The sequence below is a fragment of the Sphaeramia orbicularis genome, chromosome 7 (genome assembly GCF_902148855.1).
Source record: "Sphaeramia orbicularis chromosome 7, fSphaOr1.1, whole genome shotgun sequence".
Classification (NCBI taxonomy): Eukaryota; Metazoa; Chordata; class Actinopteri; order Kurtiformes; family Apogonidae; genus Sphaeramia; species Sphaeramia orbicularis.
This window is the reverse complement of record NC_043963.1, coordinates 47,237,206-47,257,754: the sequence shown is the minus strand read 5'-3', so window position 1 is coordinate 47,257,754 and position 20,549 is coordinate 47,237,206. Positions and strand designations below refer to the sequence as shown.

At 35.5% G+C, this 20,549-nt stretch overlaps 1 protein-coding gene across 4 annotated transcripts in view; it reads left to right on the top strand.

Moving 5' to 3' along the window:
* ephb2a (eph receptor B2a) overlaps positions 1-4,874 on the top strand; it is a 54,080-nt gene extending 49,206 nt beyond the window's left edge. For all 4 annotated transcript variants that reach the window (XM_030138585.1, XM_030138584.1, XM_030138583.1 and 1 more), the window contains exons 14-16: positions 1,673-1,866; positions 2,525-2,680; positions 4,402-4,874. In XM_030138585.1, coding sequence (XP_029994445.1) covers positions 1,673-1,866; positions 2,525-2,680; positions 4,402-4,510 — 459 coding nt within the window. In that variant the 3' untranslated portion in view covers positions 4,511-4,874. The remainder of the gene's footprint in view (positions 1-1,672; positions 1,867-2,524; positions 2,681-4,401) is intronic.
* The last annotated feature ends 15,675 nt before the right edge of the window (positions 4,875-20,549 follow it).

Sequence of the window (20,549 nt, the reverse complement as noted above, 5' to 3'; positions counted from 1 at the left end):
AGAAAAACGACTAGTATCAGATAATAAAGCGTGAAAATATTGGTTAAAGTTCTCTTTCAAAGGTCTCCAGTAAGCGCACTATTTATGGCAGTTTCATTTGTGAATTGCAGGGTATTTGTAAAATACATTTTGGGTGTTTATAAGAAATTAGCTCCATGGAACTAAGTTAAATGACGGTCCTGCGATGGGCTGGCAACATGTCCAGGCCTTACCACGTCTTCACCCGAAATGTGGCTGAGGTTGGCTGGTGGGTTCAGAAGATGAATGAATGAATGAATGAATAAATGAATAAATGAATGAATGAAAGAATGAACATTTCCCTCAATTTATACACAGACTAGACATCCACATCCACATCCAGCCCTCTACTGGACAAACTAATATAGGGATGAAACTAGGGCTGTGCAATTAATCGAAATTCAATTACGATTTCGATTATTACACGCAACGATTACAAAAATTATATAATCGAGAAAAAACGATTATTAATTTTGAGTTGTTTTAATTCACGCGCACGCAAGCTCCCATGAGCTGCTCTGCCCCGCCCCCTCTAAGCTACAGCTGCCAGCTAGCCGGCAGGTCCACCCCAAGAGGAAAGTTGTACCTAGCGGTCTGGAAAAATGGCAGGAGAATCACAGCAGAAGTGCTTGGTAAACAAAAAAGGCAAGTCCAGTTCAATTGTATGGAATCACTTTGGGTTTGATGAAGAAGACGAAGAGCAAAAACACATCACGTGCAAAAAGTGTTTCGTAGTTGTGTCAGCACCGACCGGTAACACAAAAAACCTTTTTAACCGTCTAAAGTTTAACCACCGCCACCTTTATCATATTCTTTTCTTATGAAAAACTAAAACGCATAAAAACAACTTCGTCCGCAATGCAGTCTTCAGTCTCCGAATCTCTTTATGCTGCAACTCCCGTATTAACCTAACCCTAACCCGTATAACCCTAACGTGCGTATTCTACAGGGTGTCCCATAAGTCTCCATACATAGGAAAAATAAACGTTTCTTGACATAAACCATTTTTAGTTATATAATATGCTCTATATGACTGCCATTTTGTCGGGAACACATTTCAATGCGTGCCCTCCACTGCTGAAGAACTATAAAGAAGAAATATAAAGAAATACATGTTAGAACCATATGTATTATGTCTCCTGTGTATGTAGAGTTATGGGACACCCTGTAGATGGCTGATGTATACAGAAGGCCTGAACTGAAACCTCACAGCACGCCACTGAATTTACTATGTTTCATACTACATTGAACATACTTGAATTTATAATTTGCATTTTACGTGTTTTTTTTTTGTTTTTTTTTTGCTACAGTTCTATGGCAAGTCTATAGCAGTTTAATTACAGTGCAGTATTTGTTTACAAAAGGAAACATACTTGAATTTACAGTATACTTATTTGATTTCAAAGATTTTTTTGTTTCGTACAAAAGTGAAAATACTTTGTTTTAGTGGTTAAAAGCTTTATTTATGTTTAAAGAGTATATTTTACATTGTTTTGCAAGAAAAAAATAACTTTAAGGTTAACAAATAATCGTTTTTAATAATCGTGATTTCAATTATTGCTAAAATAATCGTGATTTTTTTTTTTTTCTATAATCGAGCAGCCCTAGATGAAACAATATAATCCAAAAGTGTGTTTCATTTTCACTCTCGTAGGTCATTAATGCCATAGAACAGGACTACAGGTTGCCACCTCCTATGGACTGTCCCAGTGCACTGCACCAACTGATGCTCGACTGCTGGCAGAAAGATCGCAACAACAGGCCCAAATTTACCCAGATTGTGAGCACCTTGGACAAGATGATCCGTAACCCCAACAGCCTCAAGGCCATGACACCACTGTCATCGAGGTGAGATTCAGCTTGAGCAACACTGAGCCTGTTCATTTACACACCAATAGGCCTACGAAGCATTATCCAATTTTCAGATTATTCAAGTGACCATGTAAACAGTATAATCTGATATGTTTTATCAGATAACAGCAGTAATCTGATTATGAGAAATCAGATTAACACACCTGGGTTTCTCCCCAATACTGCTATGTCTTCCTGCATGTATACAGGTTAATCTGATTTATTTAGTTCTTTTACGTCTGTGCATGCCTAACACAATTAAAATCATAGAGAACAGAAGTTACGTGGTAGACAACAGGAAGTTTGAGTCTATCATCTTATCTTTTGACCTCCGTAAGAAATCCGATGATGGACTGGAGCGTCTAAACCAGGGTTTCTTTATTGTCATATTTCTTAAGTGCATGTAAATGCATCTGATCTGATTATTACAATAATCTGATTACTCCCAGTTATCGGACTTTTATGGTCATGTAATCGACTCAGTGTGGAGGATAATCATGTATATCATATTATTCATCATTCATCATTGTATTTTTACTTATATCCTTTGGGCACTTTGCGTTGTTTTAAATGTGTTATATAAATAAACTTGACCTTAACCTTGATATATTCCATTTCTGACATGTGTTTTTCTGTTATCTGCTTTGTCCTCCAGTGTTCACCTACCTCTACTTGACCGCAGCACTCCAGACTTCTCCTCTTTCAGTACAGTGGATGAGTGGCTGGATGCCATTAAGATGGGCCAGTACAAGGAGAACTTCGCCAGTGAAGGCTTCAACACCTTTGATGTGGTGTCTCAAATGACCATGGAGTATGTCACATGTTTTTAATTCATCCATAATGAAGACAATATATAGCACAGGTGTCAAACATACAGCCCACACTCTAAAACTAGCCTGCCAAAGGGTCTAATCCAGCCCGTGGGATGAATCTGTGAAATGCAAAAAGTACACTGAAGATATCCACAGTCAAAGGTGTCAAAAACATTTTAGTTCAGGTTCCACATACAGATCAAAATGAAATCAAGTGCATTAGACCAGTAAAATACTAACATAACAAGTGGTGCCAGGCACACCAAACCTTGTCCCTCGCATGTATTGTAGCTTATTTTGGCATCGATCCAGCTGATGTCATCATGTCTATGTGTGTGCTGATGTCAGCATAGACATAGACAGCATAGACGCATTTCAACCATTATAAGTAAATGGGGGAAAAAAGATTTAAAAAATTCATAAAAAAAATTTACTTTGACCTACTGTTCCCAAATTGTAATCGCATCTATTCTGGATCACTGGCAATGTATAAACCCAATTTGGTATGAATTCAACCAATAGTTTTGCTGCTAGAGTGTTAACAAACAAACAAACCGAACCAAAAACCATATCTCTTGCCTCCCCTTCAGGAGGGGGCGTAATAATCTATAAAAATGACAACTCCAAATTTTTCTCTTTCAGTATAAAAAAGTTAAATTACATGAACATGTTTGCATTTAGTTACTATCCTTTCACAAAAAATGTGAATAACTTGAATAACTATGAACAACCTGAGAATGTCTTAAGAAAAGTGGGTGTAATTTTACCAATATTCTGCCTGTTAATAAATGTTTTGTGTATTTGTAGATCCACTGTGATCTATAAGTTGTAAATGATAAACTGAGGCATAATATTGTTTATATTGCACCTACATTTCTTAAGACATTCCAGGTCGTTCAGGTTGTTCATATTAGTATTTGTAGATTTAAAACAGTTTCATAATGTAATTTTACTTTTTCACTGTCATGTTCTGGCCCACTAAAATAAAAAAACAACAACAAAAATTAAATGCTATTTCTATTTAAATTGTTGGAGTAAAATGTAAAGCAGGATGATGTAGTCAAAAATATTATCGTAATGAAAATTCCTCTATCAGTTGATATCTATAAATATCACAATAAATGATACATCACTATTTCTTTTATTGACTAACAATTTAAAGGTTAATATTTTGTCCTATGTAGAAGTTTAAGAGAAGTGGTTTGAGGTTTTAAATGATTAGTAAAAGACTTTTGTGTAAAAGACATGTTAAGAAGTGTAAATGTAAATGTGTAAAAAATAAAAACGTGATTTAAGGAAGTAAAGATGATAAAACAGATGGTAAAGGGAGACTCAGTAAAAGAGGAATTGAGAAAATTGATATTTCGGAGTTTGTACTTTTTCACATTTACTGATAGATAGATAACTTTATTGTCATTCCAGGACACTTGCAAAAGACCCAGTGGACTAGAATGAAATTTTGTTGCATGACGATCAACAAGACAATAGAATATAAATACAGTTGTCAAATATAAAATCTCAAATATAAATATAAAAAAGTGATGTGTGTATAAAGTTAAAAATCTGTTTCAAATGTCTAAAATCTGTTTAAAAGCTCATTAAAAAACAAACAAAAATAAAACTACTGGAGTAACATGCATTTTAGGTGTAATTTTGTTTAATAATAATATAATATAAAGTCTTGTAAAGAAAGTGGGACTGACAAATCTTTTTTCCTTAGGGACATACTCAGAGTTGGAGTGACACTGGCTGGTCACCAGAAGAAGATCCTCAACAGTATTCAGTCCATGAGGGCCCAGATGAACCAGATCACATCAGTGGAGGTGTGAGTTCAGGAACCAGGAGCTGAACACTGGCTCTGCATACTGAATAAAGCCCAGCAGCCATCACTCCAGCACTCTCCTGGATCCTACGTGGAGGACTGAGTACCTGAACAATGACCGACTCCGATCCGACCTCAGCTTCACCTTCCACCCCCCCTCCTCTGAACTCCTTCTAAAAGGTTGTGTGAGACTGTGGCTCTTTGGTCGTATTTGTAGTAACTGCTATGTGTCCAGGTGATGATGAGGTTTGGTGTTGCAGTTGGACATAACCACAATCCTGCCTCAGTGCTCAATCTGCCCCGCCCATTTTTCTTAAAAAAGAATATTTTGGTATTTGAAGTCATTTTACTGAATCCTGTACTTTCTGGAATTGACAACACAAAGACCACTGGCTCAAATCCCATAATACCCACTGTTGTTAGACACAACCTAAAGTCTGCCTCGGGTGCTAACAGACAGCAGGTGCTTATTGCTCGATGCAGCGTTCCGTACATGTGATAACACATTTCACACAGACATAATTATCACTGACAAAACCAGTCACTTTAACTGGTGGAGATTCTTACTGCTGACTAAGATCACTGGTATAACTGAGCCTACAACAAACTCCACACAAATAATTAAAGATATAATCATGCATTATAACCTCATAAACACTGTTGAATCCACTTACAGGGTGTCCGTAAAGTCTCTTTACAATTTAAAAAATATATTACAAAAGCAATTGATCATCAGGTTTGTTCTATGTACTCGTCTGTCGTTGTCATCTGTCGTCCGTCATCCATTACAAAATTTCAATCGTCTTCTTCTCCGAAACTACAATTCCGATTGACTTCAAACTTGGTATACAGCTTCTTTATGATGATGTCAACAAAAGTTAGTGAAATTATTTGGATCCGGATCTGATTCTGGATTTGGTGTGACTTTGAAAAATGTCCCCATTATAAGAGATAGGAAGTGGATCAATGCAATAACTCAATAAATATAAATGATATCCAGTGTAAATTTCTACAGTCCAGCCCTGATGAGGAGATGACCAAAACATAATGGCCACATGCTGATCAGGATCTTCTTCTGGATCTGGGAACTTACCGAAAATTTAATATGGGCTCTTATGGGGAAAAAAATTCAATTGTCTTCTTCTCTGAAACTACAGTTCTGATTGACTTCAAACTTGGTATACAGCTTCTGTATGATGATGTCAACACAAGGTACTGAAATTATTTTGATCCAGATCTGATTCTGGATTCAGTGCGACTTTGAAAAATGTTCCCATTATAAGAAATAGGAAGTGGATTGAATCAGTAAGTATCAATGATATCAAGTTGGAATTTGAATTTTTTACAGATATGATTGGAATATGACCAAAACATGGGCTATTTCTGTAATAGAATAAATACACACAACTGGGCGATAATAAATGGCATCTGGATACATTTCCCAAAGCTTTTAATTTGGCCGGTAAGCTACAGGGCCATTGGTCCTATTTTTAATCAAATTGTGGATCATGTGCAATCGAATCATTGATCCATTTTTCATCAACGACAGATCAGTTATTGTAAATGTTGAACTTTGACCTTTCGATTGAATATGTGTCACCACAACTGGATGACCTTCAACCAACCATCATTGTCCAGGTAGATGGTGCACCACCACATTGGGGACTGCATGTTGACCTGTGGATTGGAAGGGATGGTTCAATTCCCTGGACACCTCGTTCCAGATATCACTGCCCTGGATTTCTCTCTGTGGGGTTATGTAAAAGATATCGTGTATCGATCAAAGATACAGGACATCAATGACCTGAAGTAAAAGATCACTGATGTCATTGACACCATTCATGAGGCTGCGATACAGCCAACATGGAAACAAATCATCAAGGCAAAAGAAACTTCAATATCCACTTTTTCTTTTGTAATTATTTCCACAGATTTTTCTCTTCATTTGCTTTTGTGATAAAGGTGTTAATTTGTAGAGACTTTATGGACACCCGGTATTTTAATACTGAACTGAACTTAACATACCAGCAGCAGACTGACACCACAGACCTGAATACAGTCCAAGTCTATGATAAGTATTACCAGCGTTAGGAGCAGGTCAAATGAATGAATCGATTTATGTGCCATAACATTCTGATACCTGACAAGTGGCAATCATGTACCTGTCAGTGGGTGGGATGTATTAGGCAGCAATCCAGCTCTGACCTGAGAACTTGTATTGTGGTATCTGCACTGAGATGTTCACAGCAGATCCTCAGAGTTCTGTAGGTGGGACGTCCATGGATCGGACTCATTTGTCCCATACATCCTACAGATACTTAAATGGGCTGAGATCCCGCCTTAGTCAGCCTATTAACAGTTGTCTGTCAGCAGCCTTATAGTATAAACTCATACACTATATGGACAAAAGTATGTGGACATTGCATTTCATTGGTTAGTTTAGTTTCAATTGTTATCTTTGCCTCCAAAATGCTTCAGAGATGGTTTTTACTTAACATAACTTCCGGTGTATAAGCTGCTACTTTTTTCCACACCCTGTGAACCTGCAGCTCAAAAATAATGCGGCTAATTTATGTTTTCCGAGATAATGATCAATCCAGCTTTCGAAGAAGGAAATAGAGCTGCTGTACACAAGCTTGGCATCAATGAATTGATGGTGTGATGTTGGAGACGGGGTGGGTGCGGCTTATAGTCAGGTGCGACCAATAGTCTGGAAAGTACAGCAATTTCTCTCAACATGACTATGATTTTAAATGTTGTAACTTTAAATGTCTAAAATACTTTTCATACTCTTATTGTAAATAATAAACAAACCATCTACTTTCTTCACAACTCACTTAGAAAGAAAAATCTACCATTACACTTTAAGGACATATTGATGTTTATTAATTATATGGACAAAAATATTGTGACACATCATATCTACAGCTGTAAGATCTCCTGTTCATGCTGATTTGACATATAAACAGCAATATTAATAATCAATATAATATTTATCACAATATAAAACTATACTATTATATTTGTCATTATTGTTTTGTATCCCAGACCCCTGTTAGAAAAGAAACACCTGAATTCAACGTGTCCCAGTACTTCTGTCCACATAGTGTATGACTTAGACAGTTATGCTATGAGGCTAACAATAACCTACTGAGACCAAGGAAAGTAAAGGTTTTGGCTTTTTTTACATTAACTAATGGCCTTTTTTAAAGTAAAGCTGTAAAGTTCTTGTCCCCTACATAGGACAAAATGCATTACTAGGTCTCAGGAGGATATGGAGATGCACTGACCCATTACATTTTGGCCTCTGTCAACATCGCTCTAGTCCTCAGCCTGGCCCATTTTGCTGCTATCGTCACTACAACTTTAATAGTCAGATGTTCTCTGACTAATATATCCCACTCACTTACAGGCGTCATTGTTATGGGATAGATCAGGGTAAATTACAAGTTCTTTAGCTGCTAGTTCTGTTTCTGGTATTTGGACTATAAACCAACAGGGCACATGTTGTAGCTCTTTCAGGTAACGATAGTATCTACACTCATGAAACTCATGAAACCATTGAACCTGGAAATGGTTCTTGGTCTCAGTCATTAAACGAGCATTTGCTGAATGAGCCAGCACTACATTTTTATACTATTCATGGAAAGCAAAGATCAGGTAATGAATTTATATTCTGTAAATGACACTTAATAAGAACATTTTTGTGGCGACTACTGCTCCAGACATAAGGTTTGGTTCTGCTTTATTTGTAAAATTAAGCAAAGTAATCAACACTTAAACCAGCATTTGCTTAAAAATAAGGCATATTGTGTCTATATTTTATAGCGGCACAAAGAAATTAAATTTTGAACTAGTTGGTAATGAGTGCATAGAGCTAATGTCCTGCCAAATCTTAACAAACAAACAAAATATGTTTTTACATGATCAGTAAAAAGTGTTTGGATCAGTTTGGTTTGGAAATACAAAACATAACTATCAAATAAATAGGCATTTTGTTCTTTGCATGTGTTCATATATTACTTCACCAGTAGTAGCCACTAGTATTAAAGGAAAAAAAGTGTTCCAAATTCTTTCATATTATTTACAAGAGCAGAGAGCATGTAGATCATGGTCCATATACTTTATAATATCAGAATCAGAATATTTTATTAATGTCAGGAGGAAAGCTCTTTTTAAAAGAGCTAAAACAATCCACTTGAATTGAGGAGAATTATCAAGACATTTAAACAAAAATGTAAAAACATGTATCCTAGAGCACTGTTATGTGGCCTCTTGAACAAGTGTATAAGTAACCAGCAAAGGAATACATGTACTAGAATAAGAAGAACATTAAAAAGTCTAATAATGTCTGAACTGTGCTTAGCCTGCTACCTAAGGTTTGACCCTGTTGTGTTGGCTTAGGGGTTCCCAAACTTTTAAACTCACAACCCCCAAAATAACAGTGCCAGAGACTGGCGACCCCCACTATCCCCAAAGTGACTGAAACATTAAAAAAACATGCGCACAGCAGTCACGCAATGATACTGTGGCATATTTGCCGCATTGCATTGTGGGTAGTTGACATTTTACTCATTGTGCTCGGTTTTATGTGCAGGGGTTTAAGGGGGAGTTTAGGTTAATGTGTCTGTTTTACAACGTTTATTGGCCTTTTTATGTTTATTTTTTTATTTTTTATTAATGTGACACCATTAGTCAAACCTGTAGGTCCAACACCGTCTTATCTGTGTCGCTGTTAATCTGTTTTTTGTGCTGTATTAATGACACTATTGCCCTTTAAATTAAAAGTACTTCCTATGCACCTTGAAACTCACAACATCAGTATCTTTTCCTCAAAGTAAAGGTGCAACGATACTGCCCTTAAATCATTCGTAACCACCTTAGGGATCACATCAAGATGATTCTGAAAATCATCTCGCAACCTCCACTTTGGGAACCCCTGTGTTAGCTGATATGACTTTTGATTTTTTGGGGAAACAATCCAAATATCTAAGATTTAAAAAAAAAAAAAAAAAAAAAAAAAGAAAAATGACGGAATCAAATGAATGTTTTTTATTATAAACACTAAAATCAAACATAATCCATTTGCATCCATTGTCTTTTAATCCCCTGCCCTAAATGAATTGATAGGAGGTAGTATTTTGACACATGCATAGAACAAATACAGTTGGATAGTAACAGGATAATCCAGATAACACACTGTGAATTAAATATAAGCAGAAATCACATTAACATTGTATGCCATCTGATTTTATTACTTAGAATAATTTGTGATCAGCACAAACACTGTGGAAAGACTGCCAAAGGATATGTTTGTTTTTTTTTGTCTTTTTTATATTTGTTTGCTGTATTTGTCTCTGATGTATCATGTATGAGCGATCTCATATCTTTCATATCTCCCATATTTTGTATCATATTTTGTATTACAAACCAAATTGTTTGTCAGTGAACATGTTTGTTTGATAGGTTTTGGCTAAGTACCCCTACAAGAGCGCTTCACATGTTTAGATGTCCTTGGTATGATTCAGATAAACTAGGCCACGACATGTAGCGTCACCATGTGCACGGACCCCTGTTAGCTGCTGGCCCCTCCCCCACACATCTTTTTCTTGCATCTTTTTGTTTTTGTAGCTTTAATAGCATATATTGAGTAAATTGGGCATAAGCAGCACATAATTTCAGGCAAGTCTTCTCAAAGGTGTTTACAGCCTACACATGAAAAAGTAAAAAAAAAAACAAAAAAAACAACCTGTTTATATTCATACATCCAAACATCCTACTGTAAAATGTGTTGTTTGCTGTGTCAGAAAGTTACAAAAAAATTCACCACAGCTTAACAATGCTGTCACTGTTAATCCAACAAAGCTCTTACCTTAAAGCTTCTCAAACTTACAAACACAAAACATGTTATTTAATTAGAGAAATACAGTCTGGTAGAGTAAACATCTAAAATTAATAGAATGGTCAGCAGTGATTGGAGACTATGGGTGTGATGGTGCTCCCATTACATTTTGAAAGAAAGTTAACAGCTCTCCCCCTGACAGTAAATTTAACCCATAAAGACCCAAACTGCCACTGGAAATTATATTCATCTAGTGATGTAAAATGTTTAATATCTGTTGCTCCACTAATCCTATCAATACATGTAAATAATTGGTGTAGAATATAGTTTGTCGTCTTTTCATGGTCATCAGATATGACCCATTTGGACGTTCAGAGGTTCTGTAGTTACCATGGAAACACCGTCATCTTCTACAACATTTATTCACCAGTAAAACCCATGGAGTTTAATAAATGACAGTGGTTGGAGACACTTGTTTTTACTTTCAGTTAATGATATATTTGCCGAAAAAGTTACTTTTTCTTCAGTTTTCACTGTTTCTAATATAATAACCATCAACTTTAATCTGACCTTTTTATGAACATCCACATGATCTGTAAATTAAATATAGGAAAATACCTGATTTTCACAGGAAAAATGCAAAATATAGAGAATGATATTATAATAAATGATGATAAACCACTTAAGTATAGGTTAAATGTAGAGAAAAATCATTTTCTGCCATAAAAATAGCACTGGGTCTTTATGGGTTAATAATTGCAGTCAGGGTTCTAAGATTAGAAGAAGGCCGGTTTTATAATAGACCTTCTTCATGTTTGCCCAAAACTGAATTTAGTTTCTTTGAACATGTCACAAAGTTTAATAAGGGAACTATTCATGGAGTGTTTTTGATGAATTCATGCATGAACAGGTGTACCAAGCAGAAGAATACAGGCCAAAGGTCTGAGGTGTCTGTGAATTGGCTGATGGACAAATGCATAATTACAGAGGGATTTGAAAGTATGTGGAAACCTGTGGGAACAGCTTAAACCAAACCAAAAGTGTCCATGTCCTACCACTGGGCCCCTTATGTCATAATCTGTCCATGTCAAAATTACGTCCTTTTGCACATTCCCTTTAGGACCTGCTGAGGTGAGACGCTGGGTGTTGCACTATTAAGGCCATCTCAACAACCACACCTAGTGATTTTAAAGGGAACATGACTTTTTGAGAAACGGTACACTTTGCTGACTTTTTGTTTATAAAAAAAAAAATGTGAATTTTGATAAAACTGTGTTTTTATAATGCTATGCGGTTATGACAATAATTTATACTTACCAGTATGGAAAAGTGAATTTTCACCTTTGATGATGTGTAGTGAGTTATCTTAAGTCTAATTTTGGGTTTCAGGACATTTATGATATTTTACCTCTTCCTTCTATTGTACTAACACAAAGCACTGTTAGTACTTGTACATGACAAGAGTCTGCACTAACCCTGGCAGCCATCACGCTTGTTTGTAAATGGTCAGAAGTTCCTTACTTCCTTTGAGGCGTACCACCTCTGATTTCATCACATTCCTGCACCTTCCAGATAAGTGTTTGTTTGATGGAAGCGATTGTTCTTTCAGAATCAGAGGGCACTTGAGCTACGTCCACACTAATGTGTTTTTATTTTAAAATGGATTTAAAAAAAAAAAAAAAACTAAAAATAAAATCTGTCCACAAGTGTTTCAGCAAAGTTTAAAAAATAATACACATGAAATGCATATCACAGGAAGCTGATGATGCCATTGGATAAGGGCATTGTTGTAATATTTCTAAACAGGTAACTGCTTTCCTGCTGTGAATGTAGGCAGTTGTATCATGATACAAGGCCCAACAGCTGCTATTAGTAACAAGAATAGAAAGTACAAATTTAATGCACAGTTAACAGTCAATGATGCTGTTCTGTTCTTGTGGAATGGGTCAATGAATCAGCGAAGGATGTGTAATTAAGGAGAAGAGCCAATCAGGAAGTGAGGGTGTAGGTGTGTCACTTTTTTGTCTAATGGCTTCACAACACAAAAACAAAAAAGGGTCTGCAGTTTCCAATTTCCATTTCATGTAGCCAAAATGAATATGTAAACAAAAACATATTGGTGTGGTCATGGCCTGGGTCCTTCCCTTCTTCACTCAAATCACTGATTTGAGACACAATAACAAGAACAAACTGTTGCTGTAAATGCAGGGGGACGTTTGAGTATGCATTTAGTTCATCTCACACATTCAGAAGGTTAAACCCCTGGAACTGGTCTGCCCATGGGGGTCTGAACAGGCCCACGGGTCATTAGTGGGGGGTTAATGATATGCACTGAGCTTTACTTGTACAATATTTCTTGGTACATGTTTGTGCTACATATTTTATATGGTTGGTGAATTTCACATGATCTCATTGTAAGAATAACACACAGAACACTTAACACATTGTTAACTGTTAGTGTGTGTCTTCCTGAAGCTGCTTCATCTCGATGCTTTTCAAACGTTTCTCCAACTATTTTGCAGAAGGTGCTTCCATGGGTCTGAGTTTAAAGCTTTTTTCACATCTTCCTTCTCACAGTTTTCAATACCAGTTTACACTGTGCTGTCATACTATGTGTGACAATGATCCTACGTTTAACCGATGCACAAAGACACATACTGTATATATTGTATAGTTTGTGTTAACCTGCTGGGTTTAGTCAGTGCTTACGGCTCAGCTCAGTCTGTGCGATTTTTGTGTGCTTTTCTGTAACATTTCTGATGGCTTTTTCAGGGCAAAACAATCTTTTCACATCATTGCTTCAGATTTAAATACAGTGTGGTTGTACTGTCTGTTATTATCCAAATCCAGTTATTGTTACTGCACACAGTGGGACCTGTCCTGATACCTTGTTGGTCAGTTGATCAAACTTCAACTTTTTTTTTTTTTTTTCTCAACATAGTTTGTGTCCAAAGCATCCATTTTCAGTTTTCAGGTTTAATATTAATGTAATGCTTTGCAAAGTGAAACTGAGGGAAAATTAGATAATAAATGAAGGCTGGATGGAATAAAAGCAGATGCATACACGCAATAGAAAATTGGAAACCTCTGTATACTGTAAATACATTCTTATGTTCCCATATTTTTCAGTTATTAAATTCATTTTTAATTATTTGACACTGTTGTACAGGAGTTGAATCAATGTTATTTTTGAAAGTTGTCCTGTAAAATAATCTTTTCTATAAATGAGACACAAAATAGACAAATTTGCACACTACGTTCCTTATTTTGTCAGAGAAATGAAAATGGGGGAGAAAGAAAATCCTGAAAAAAATTAAACTTAAGTCAGATTCTTAATGAAGTTCTCATTGACAGTTGTCATATGTAATTCTTTTTTATTTAATTTTATTTTGGGTGAATGTCTATCATAAATCTTTAAGTTAACATCACAATATATTTCACTTCATGAATATTAAAAAACAAATCCTGTGCAATGCTTTGAAATGACACACTTCCACTTAGTGTTTGTATCTGTCTTCTGAAATGACCGTGCAAATTAACGCTGAATGCAGTTTCTTAAATGATCACTGCCTGTCTCGAGTGTGTGTCTGACACAGAGACGCTATTTACACCAGGTACTGAAAATATGACCTGTATCCTGACACGTTATCCAGGTTATAAACAATCCAGTCTTGCCTTTGTCACTGATTCCATCACTTTCCTCTAGAGCAAAACATGAATGCGTCATTTAAAGCTGAGGTAAATAATTACATGATGTTACATATTGTAATAAAATGTCATTTTAGCATTAGCATTAATAGGATTATTCACCTTCATTCATTTCTGTCGGTGTCTGGTTCCAGTCCAGTGTTTAATGTTGCGCAGTCAGATAGTATCTGATCCAACGCCTCAAAACAGGGACAAGGTACTCTTGATCTCTATTACTTTTAGCATTATGATAAGTCACCCTTGAGCATTTTACTTTATGATGAGCCAGCATTAGATGTTTGACTTTATGATGATGATGGTTTACTTTAGGAGTCAATGATAGATGATTTATGTCAGGATGAGTCACTTCTAAACGTTTTACTTCATGATAAGGCACCTTTAGATGTTCTACTTCACAGGTGCCAAAACTGGCTCATCAGAGGGTCCAGTCCGGCTCGTGGGATGAATTTGTCAAATGCAAAAATTACACTGTAGATATTAACAGTCAAGGATGTCAAAAGCACTTTAGTTCAGGAGCCACATGCAGATGAATATGATCTAAAGTGGGTAAAACCAGTAAAATAATAACAATCTATAAATAATGACAAGTGCAAATTTTTCTCTTTGTTATAGTGTGAAATGGTAAAATTATATGAAAATATTTATATTTACAAACTATTCTTTTACCAAAAATGTGAAAAACCTGAACAAATATGAACCTGAAATGTCTTAAGAAAAATAAGTGCAATTTTAACAATATTCTGTCTGTTATTAAATGTTTTGTGTATTTGTAGATCCACTGTGATCTGTAAGTTGTAATGTACATGTGTAGATGATAAACTGAAGCATAATAGTGTTAAAATTGCACTTATTTTTCTTAAGACATTTCAGGTTGATCCTGTTATTCAGATTTTTGAGGAAACTTTGTAATGTAAACATTTTCATCATGTAATTTTTACTCCCCCCCTGGAGGGGAGGCAAGGGGAGCTGTTTTTGGTTCAGTTTGTTTCTTTGTTTCTTTGTTTGTTAACACTCTAGCAGAAAAAATATTGGTTGAATTCATAACAAATTGAGTTTATAGATTGCTAGTGACTTAGAACAGAACTGATTACATTTTGGGAAAAGTACGTCAAAGTTCAAATTTTTTATGAATTTTAAAATCTTTTTTTTTTCCCCATTTACTTCTAATGGATGAAATTGAAAATGTCTGTAGCAGTAAAACTATTGGTTGAATTCATACCAAACTGGGTTTATAGATTGCAGAGCAGATGTGGTTACATTTTTGGAAAAAGTAGGTCAAAGTTCAAATTTTTCATAAATTTTCAAAATCTTTTTTTTTCCCATTAACTTACAATGGATGAAATTTCAAATGTCTACAAAAACATCAATTTTGTTTCAATTTACTTCAAACTTGGCACATATATAGAGGCAGTTGATATGCTGACATCAGCACATGCATAGACATGATGACATCAGCTGGATCGATGCCAAAATAAGCTACAATACGTGCGAGGGGCGGGGTTTGTTGTGCCTGGCACCACTTGTTTATTCCGTAAACACTGTTCTTTTTTTACTGGTCCAGTCCACTTCAGAACATATTGGGCTGAATGTGGCCCCTGATCTAAAATGGGTTTGACACCCTTGCTCTGCTTCATCTGGGTGTTGCAGACAAGTCTGCTGACAATCTGCTCCAACATTTGTTTTGAAGTGTTTTTGTAAATGCATGTGTTTCTGTAGCTGCTGTCCAGTTTGGTTTGGACAACGCTGTCTCCACATTAAGCTGTTAAGCATCGGACATTTGTGAGTCTCCAGGGAGGTGAATGTTCCTATAAGTGCTCAGAGATATTCATGGGCCAGAGGTTAGAGAGGATATGTGGTACACCTCCCATAAGTCTGAATACCATACCCCTCAAATATAGTCAAGCAGATCCAATGATGAACCGATTACTGTGTTTATAATGTTAATATATGATAGAATGTTTATACTATGGTTTAACTGATCTGGAAAACGTATCCAGATACAGATCACATTAGAGGTTCCCAGGTGTAAAGGGGACCAGAGACATGATGCTCCCAGTGTGACCTCACTTGAATATGTACATCTTAACAAACACTTTTTTAATATTTTTTATGCAGTTGTTTGCATGTGTTCATATGCTGATCTCCGCTGTTAGCAGTTTCTCAGATACACACATACACCTGAACTGTTCTGGGTTCTGGCAGCGGCGTTCTCTCTGATACTAACTCTAGACCGGGGGTGTCAAACTCATTTTCTTTTAGGGGCCGCATCCAGCCTAATTTGATCTCTAGTGGGCCAAACCAGTAAAATAATAACATAATAGCCTATAAATAATGACAACTCCAAGTTTTTCTTTTTGTTTTAATGCAATAAAAAATATTAAATTCTGAAAATATTTACATTTACAAACTAGAAGCACTCGAAGAGTGCAGACCTCCGCCAAGGCAGATCAGTGGCCCCCCCACCCCCGATCACTACCAAATTTTAATCATTTGTTCCTTGTGCCAGGATCAACATTTCCTGAAATTTTCATCCAAATCCATCCATAATTTTTTGAGTTATCTTGCACACAGACAGACAGACAGACAAACCAATGCCGACAAAAACATAGCAGAGATAAGTATCCTTTCACAAAAACATGAGAATAACCTGAAGAAAAATATGTACATTTTAACAAGATTATGCCTCAATTTATCATTTGTACATGTGGATTACACATAATATGACTCATAATATAAAAACACACTTCATTTTCTTTAGATATTTCAGGTTGTTCATATTTGTTCAGGTTATTCACATTTTATTGCTAAAGGATAGTTTGTAAATTAAAATATTTTCATAGTGTAATGTTATTTTTTTTTCCATTAAACCACAAAGAAAATGTGTAGTCGTCGTTATTGTGTGGGTTATTATAGGTTATTTATAGGTTATTATGCTATTATTTATCTTGAAATCACATTGGTCTGTATATGACCCCTGAACTAAAACACCCTTGACTGTTAATATCTTCAGTGTAATATTTTGCATTTTGCATGTTCATCCCGTGGGCCAGATTGAAACCTTTGGCTTGTTGGTTTTGGACCATGGGCTGCGTGTTTGACACCCCTGCTTTAGGCCAACTGGAAATCTTAATCCCTTATCTTCCCAACCATGTCGCACCAGCACCCGTAAACCTGATTAGCATATGATGTCTTATTTACTCAAACACATACTTCGTGGTTGAAGAGAGTTAAGTTAATTCTCCTCTCCCTCATAGTCAAAAGATTTTAGTCAGCCCAAGGTATAACAGCAAATCTACAGCAAACAGCAGGCACAATCAATATTTCAGCCAAAAGTTTGTCGTTTCTTATGTGTCTTCATAACCAAGATCATTTTCAGTCTGCATGAATGGGACAACAGGACATGCTAAAGACAATACCTTTGTTGTAAGAGTAACAAAATACAAATAATTTGTCCTTTTGTTTAGAGGCATTGCATTGGACATGGCCCTATTGACTTAATGTACAGTGGCGCAAAAAATTGTTAGACCATCAAAAGTCATCAAAAACAATGGATATGTAATCAAATACTAACTCCTGTGTGTATCATGTGACTAAAACAGACAGAAAAGAAAACATGGAATGCCTAAAAGCACTGTTTTTGTCAGTGCAATGCCATAGCTATTGATGTAAGAACTGAAGTGATTTTGGTTATTACCAAGAAAACATGGAAAATGGATAGATATCAGCTCTGAAATTAAACTCTTATGAGCTATTTTTTTTTATTATTATATTTGTCCAAACAAATGTACCTTTAGTTGTACCAGGCATTAAAATGAACAAGAAATTCAAGAAAACAAGGGTGGTCTAATAGTTTTTTCCACAACTGTACCTAACGCACATGTAAAATGAATGAATGATAAAATGATATTCATCACTTATAAAACTGAGAACAGAGCAAAACCAGCAAATCATTCATTCATTCATTCATTTTCTGAACCCGCTTTATCCTCACTAGGGTCACGGGGGTTGCTTGGAGCCTACCCCAGCTACATAGGGGCAAAGGCGGAGTACACCCTGGACAAGTCGCCAGTTCATTGCAGGGCACCAGCAAATCAAAATTTGGAATTCAAGGCATTCAAAAAATGTAAAAATTGATGAGAAATAGCAATAAAAGCCCAGGAAAAATACAGAGTAAAGACTTAGAGTGGTGTGAAGGCAACCACCTAGAACAGAAAAATATCCCTGCTGCAGTTTCTAGTGTTATTAATCAGTTTGTGCCCTTGTTTCCTGTCTCCTATACGCCACAGAACAAACACTGACCTCCCAGAACCCAGTACTTCAGCTTTACACTGTATCTTTTCCCTTTACTGCACAGTTTTCCTTCATACCTGACCCCAGGATGGCCCCAGAGACATTTACTTGTATACTACCTGGACCTTTTTTGGTCCAAAGCACATGGAACACAGGTATGTGTTTGTAGAGAATTCCCCACATCCAAACATCCTGAGCCTGAACACACTTGTCTACTCTGCCCTTAGCACTGTGATCTCAGTAGGGTTTTGTTTTTTATTTGTAGTTTTTCTGTATAAATGTATATTTAATGGTATACCTGTGAATGATGTGTGGTTTAAACATTTGTAATACTGTTACTGGTTTATTTTGTAAAAAATAAAAATAAAATAAACAAAAATACTAGAAACAATAAGTCAAGAGAAAAGAAAACACAACTGCATTTTGTAGCAATTGTCTTCAATAAAAAAAAAAAAAAAAAAAAAAAAAAAAAAACATTGATGACTCAGATTATATACCAACTGCTCTGACTTCTCCTTTAAATATAACAGACTGGCATGATGATGAAAACTGCTGCTGACAATACTGTGCACCAAAATACAAATTAAAATAATTGGACAACCAAACAAAAAAAAGGTTCTGTGCAGATGATGTGCTGAGTAGAAGCCATGAGATAATGATATCAATGTTTCTTGCAGTGTTAATATTTTCTAAAAAAAAAAAAGAATAAGCAACTTCATGTGAGGCCTTATTTCTTACTTAGAAAAATGAGTGGGCATGACGTCCCACTCCTGTTGAACCCTCATCACTTATAATTCTGAGTGGGAGATTTCACTACCATCAAGGTCCAACTGAGCATCAGCCTCACAGATGGCTGACAAAATTAACAAAATCTGCTTATTTTGATCAGTTTGGCCTAGATACATGTGATCACCATGGGTGGCTTTTACATGATGCAACAATTCATTTAATACAGTGAAGTGTATTAGTAGTAGTAGTAGTATAGGCCTAAATACAGAATGAACTGAAAAGACAATGGAAGTAAAAAAAAAAATACACAAGGTGGACAATAGGTCATATTTAATGCAACACTATCAAAATATAATAACAGCAATGAAATTATTTAAAAAAATAGTTGTCTAATGGTTAGAAACAGTCAGCAGCTGTTCTTTTAGTTTGAAAAATAAACTTTTAGTCACTGATTAAAGATGTAGCGTTTAGCCCATAAAGACCCAGTGCTACTTTTGAGGTAGGTCTTAAATAAATTTTTCTCTCTATTTAACTTTTTTAAGTGATTTATCACCATTTATCATAATATTGTTCTCTCTATTTTGTGTTTTTTCAGTGAAAATCAGATATTTAGTTTAGTGATCATGTACTTTAATCATCATGCTGAAATTACATTTGGGGGTTATCAAACCAGAATCAGAGAAAACTTGAGAAAATTTTTTTTTTTTGAGTTTGTCAATACCTTGAGTTTAGAAAACCTGAAAACAAGCATTATTTCGTTTTAATTTGCTTTGCACTCTGAACGTGACATCAGAGAAAAATGCTGCCATATGAATTTGCTCAATTCTCATTTACAGAGTGGTTTTAGAATGTCAAGCTATGCAATTTAACCCTTTCATGCATTAATTATGAGAACCTTAGATAAGATTTTTTTCTTGAGTGTTTTTATTCCTCCATAGGCATGAAAAAAACAATGTGATCAAGTTGGGTTTTTTTTCATGGAGTTACAAAAATGTCCATGCATTTAATTTTTGAAGTAAAGAAACGTGTTTAAAACCCAATATCAGAAATTTATATTAAAATAATGAAATAAAATCTGATGTTTTCTCACATTTTAACATATTGTAATGTGATGTAATGTAATGTAATTACTCTTTTCATGGAGATAATATGCAAAAAAAAAAAACTTTTTTTTTCTAACAAATAATTGATTTACTCTGAAACAATGTTACTGCAGATCAGGTTTGTCAAGAACAGCAAAGTTACAGTAATTGTATGAATTACAGTGTAGGGGATGATGCATAAGCGTCCACTGTGTTGGCTGATGTGGAACTAAAATAACAAAACCCATGAATATACAAGAGAACAGCTGTAGAATAACTGTCCACTGTAGTGAACATTATGCATGAAAGGGTTAATTTTCAATTGGCAAAAAAAAAAGTAAATAAATAAATAACATTTTACAGAATAAAAAAAAAATCTTTAAAAAAATTTCAAA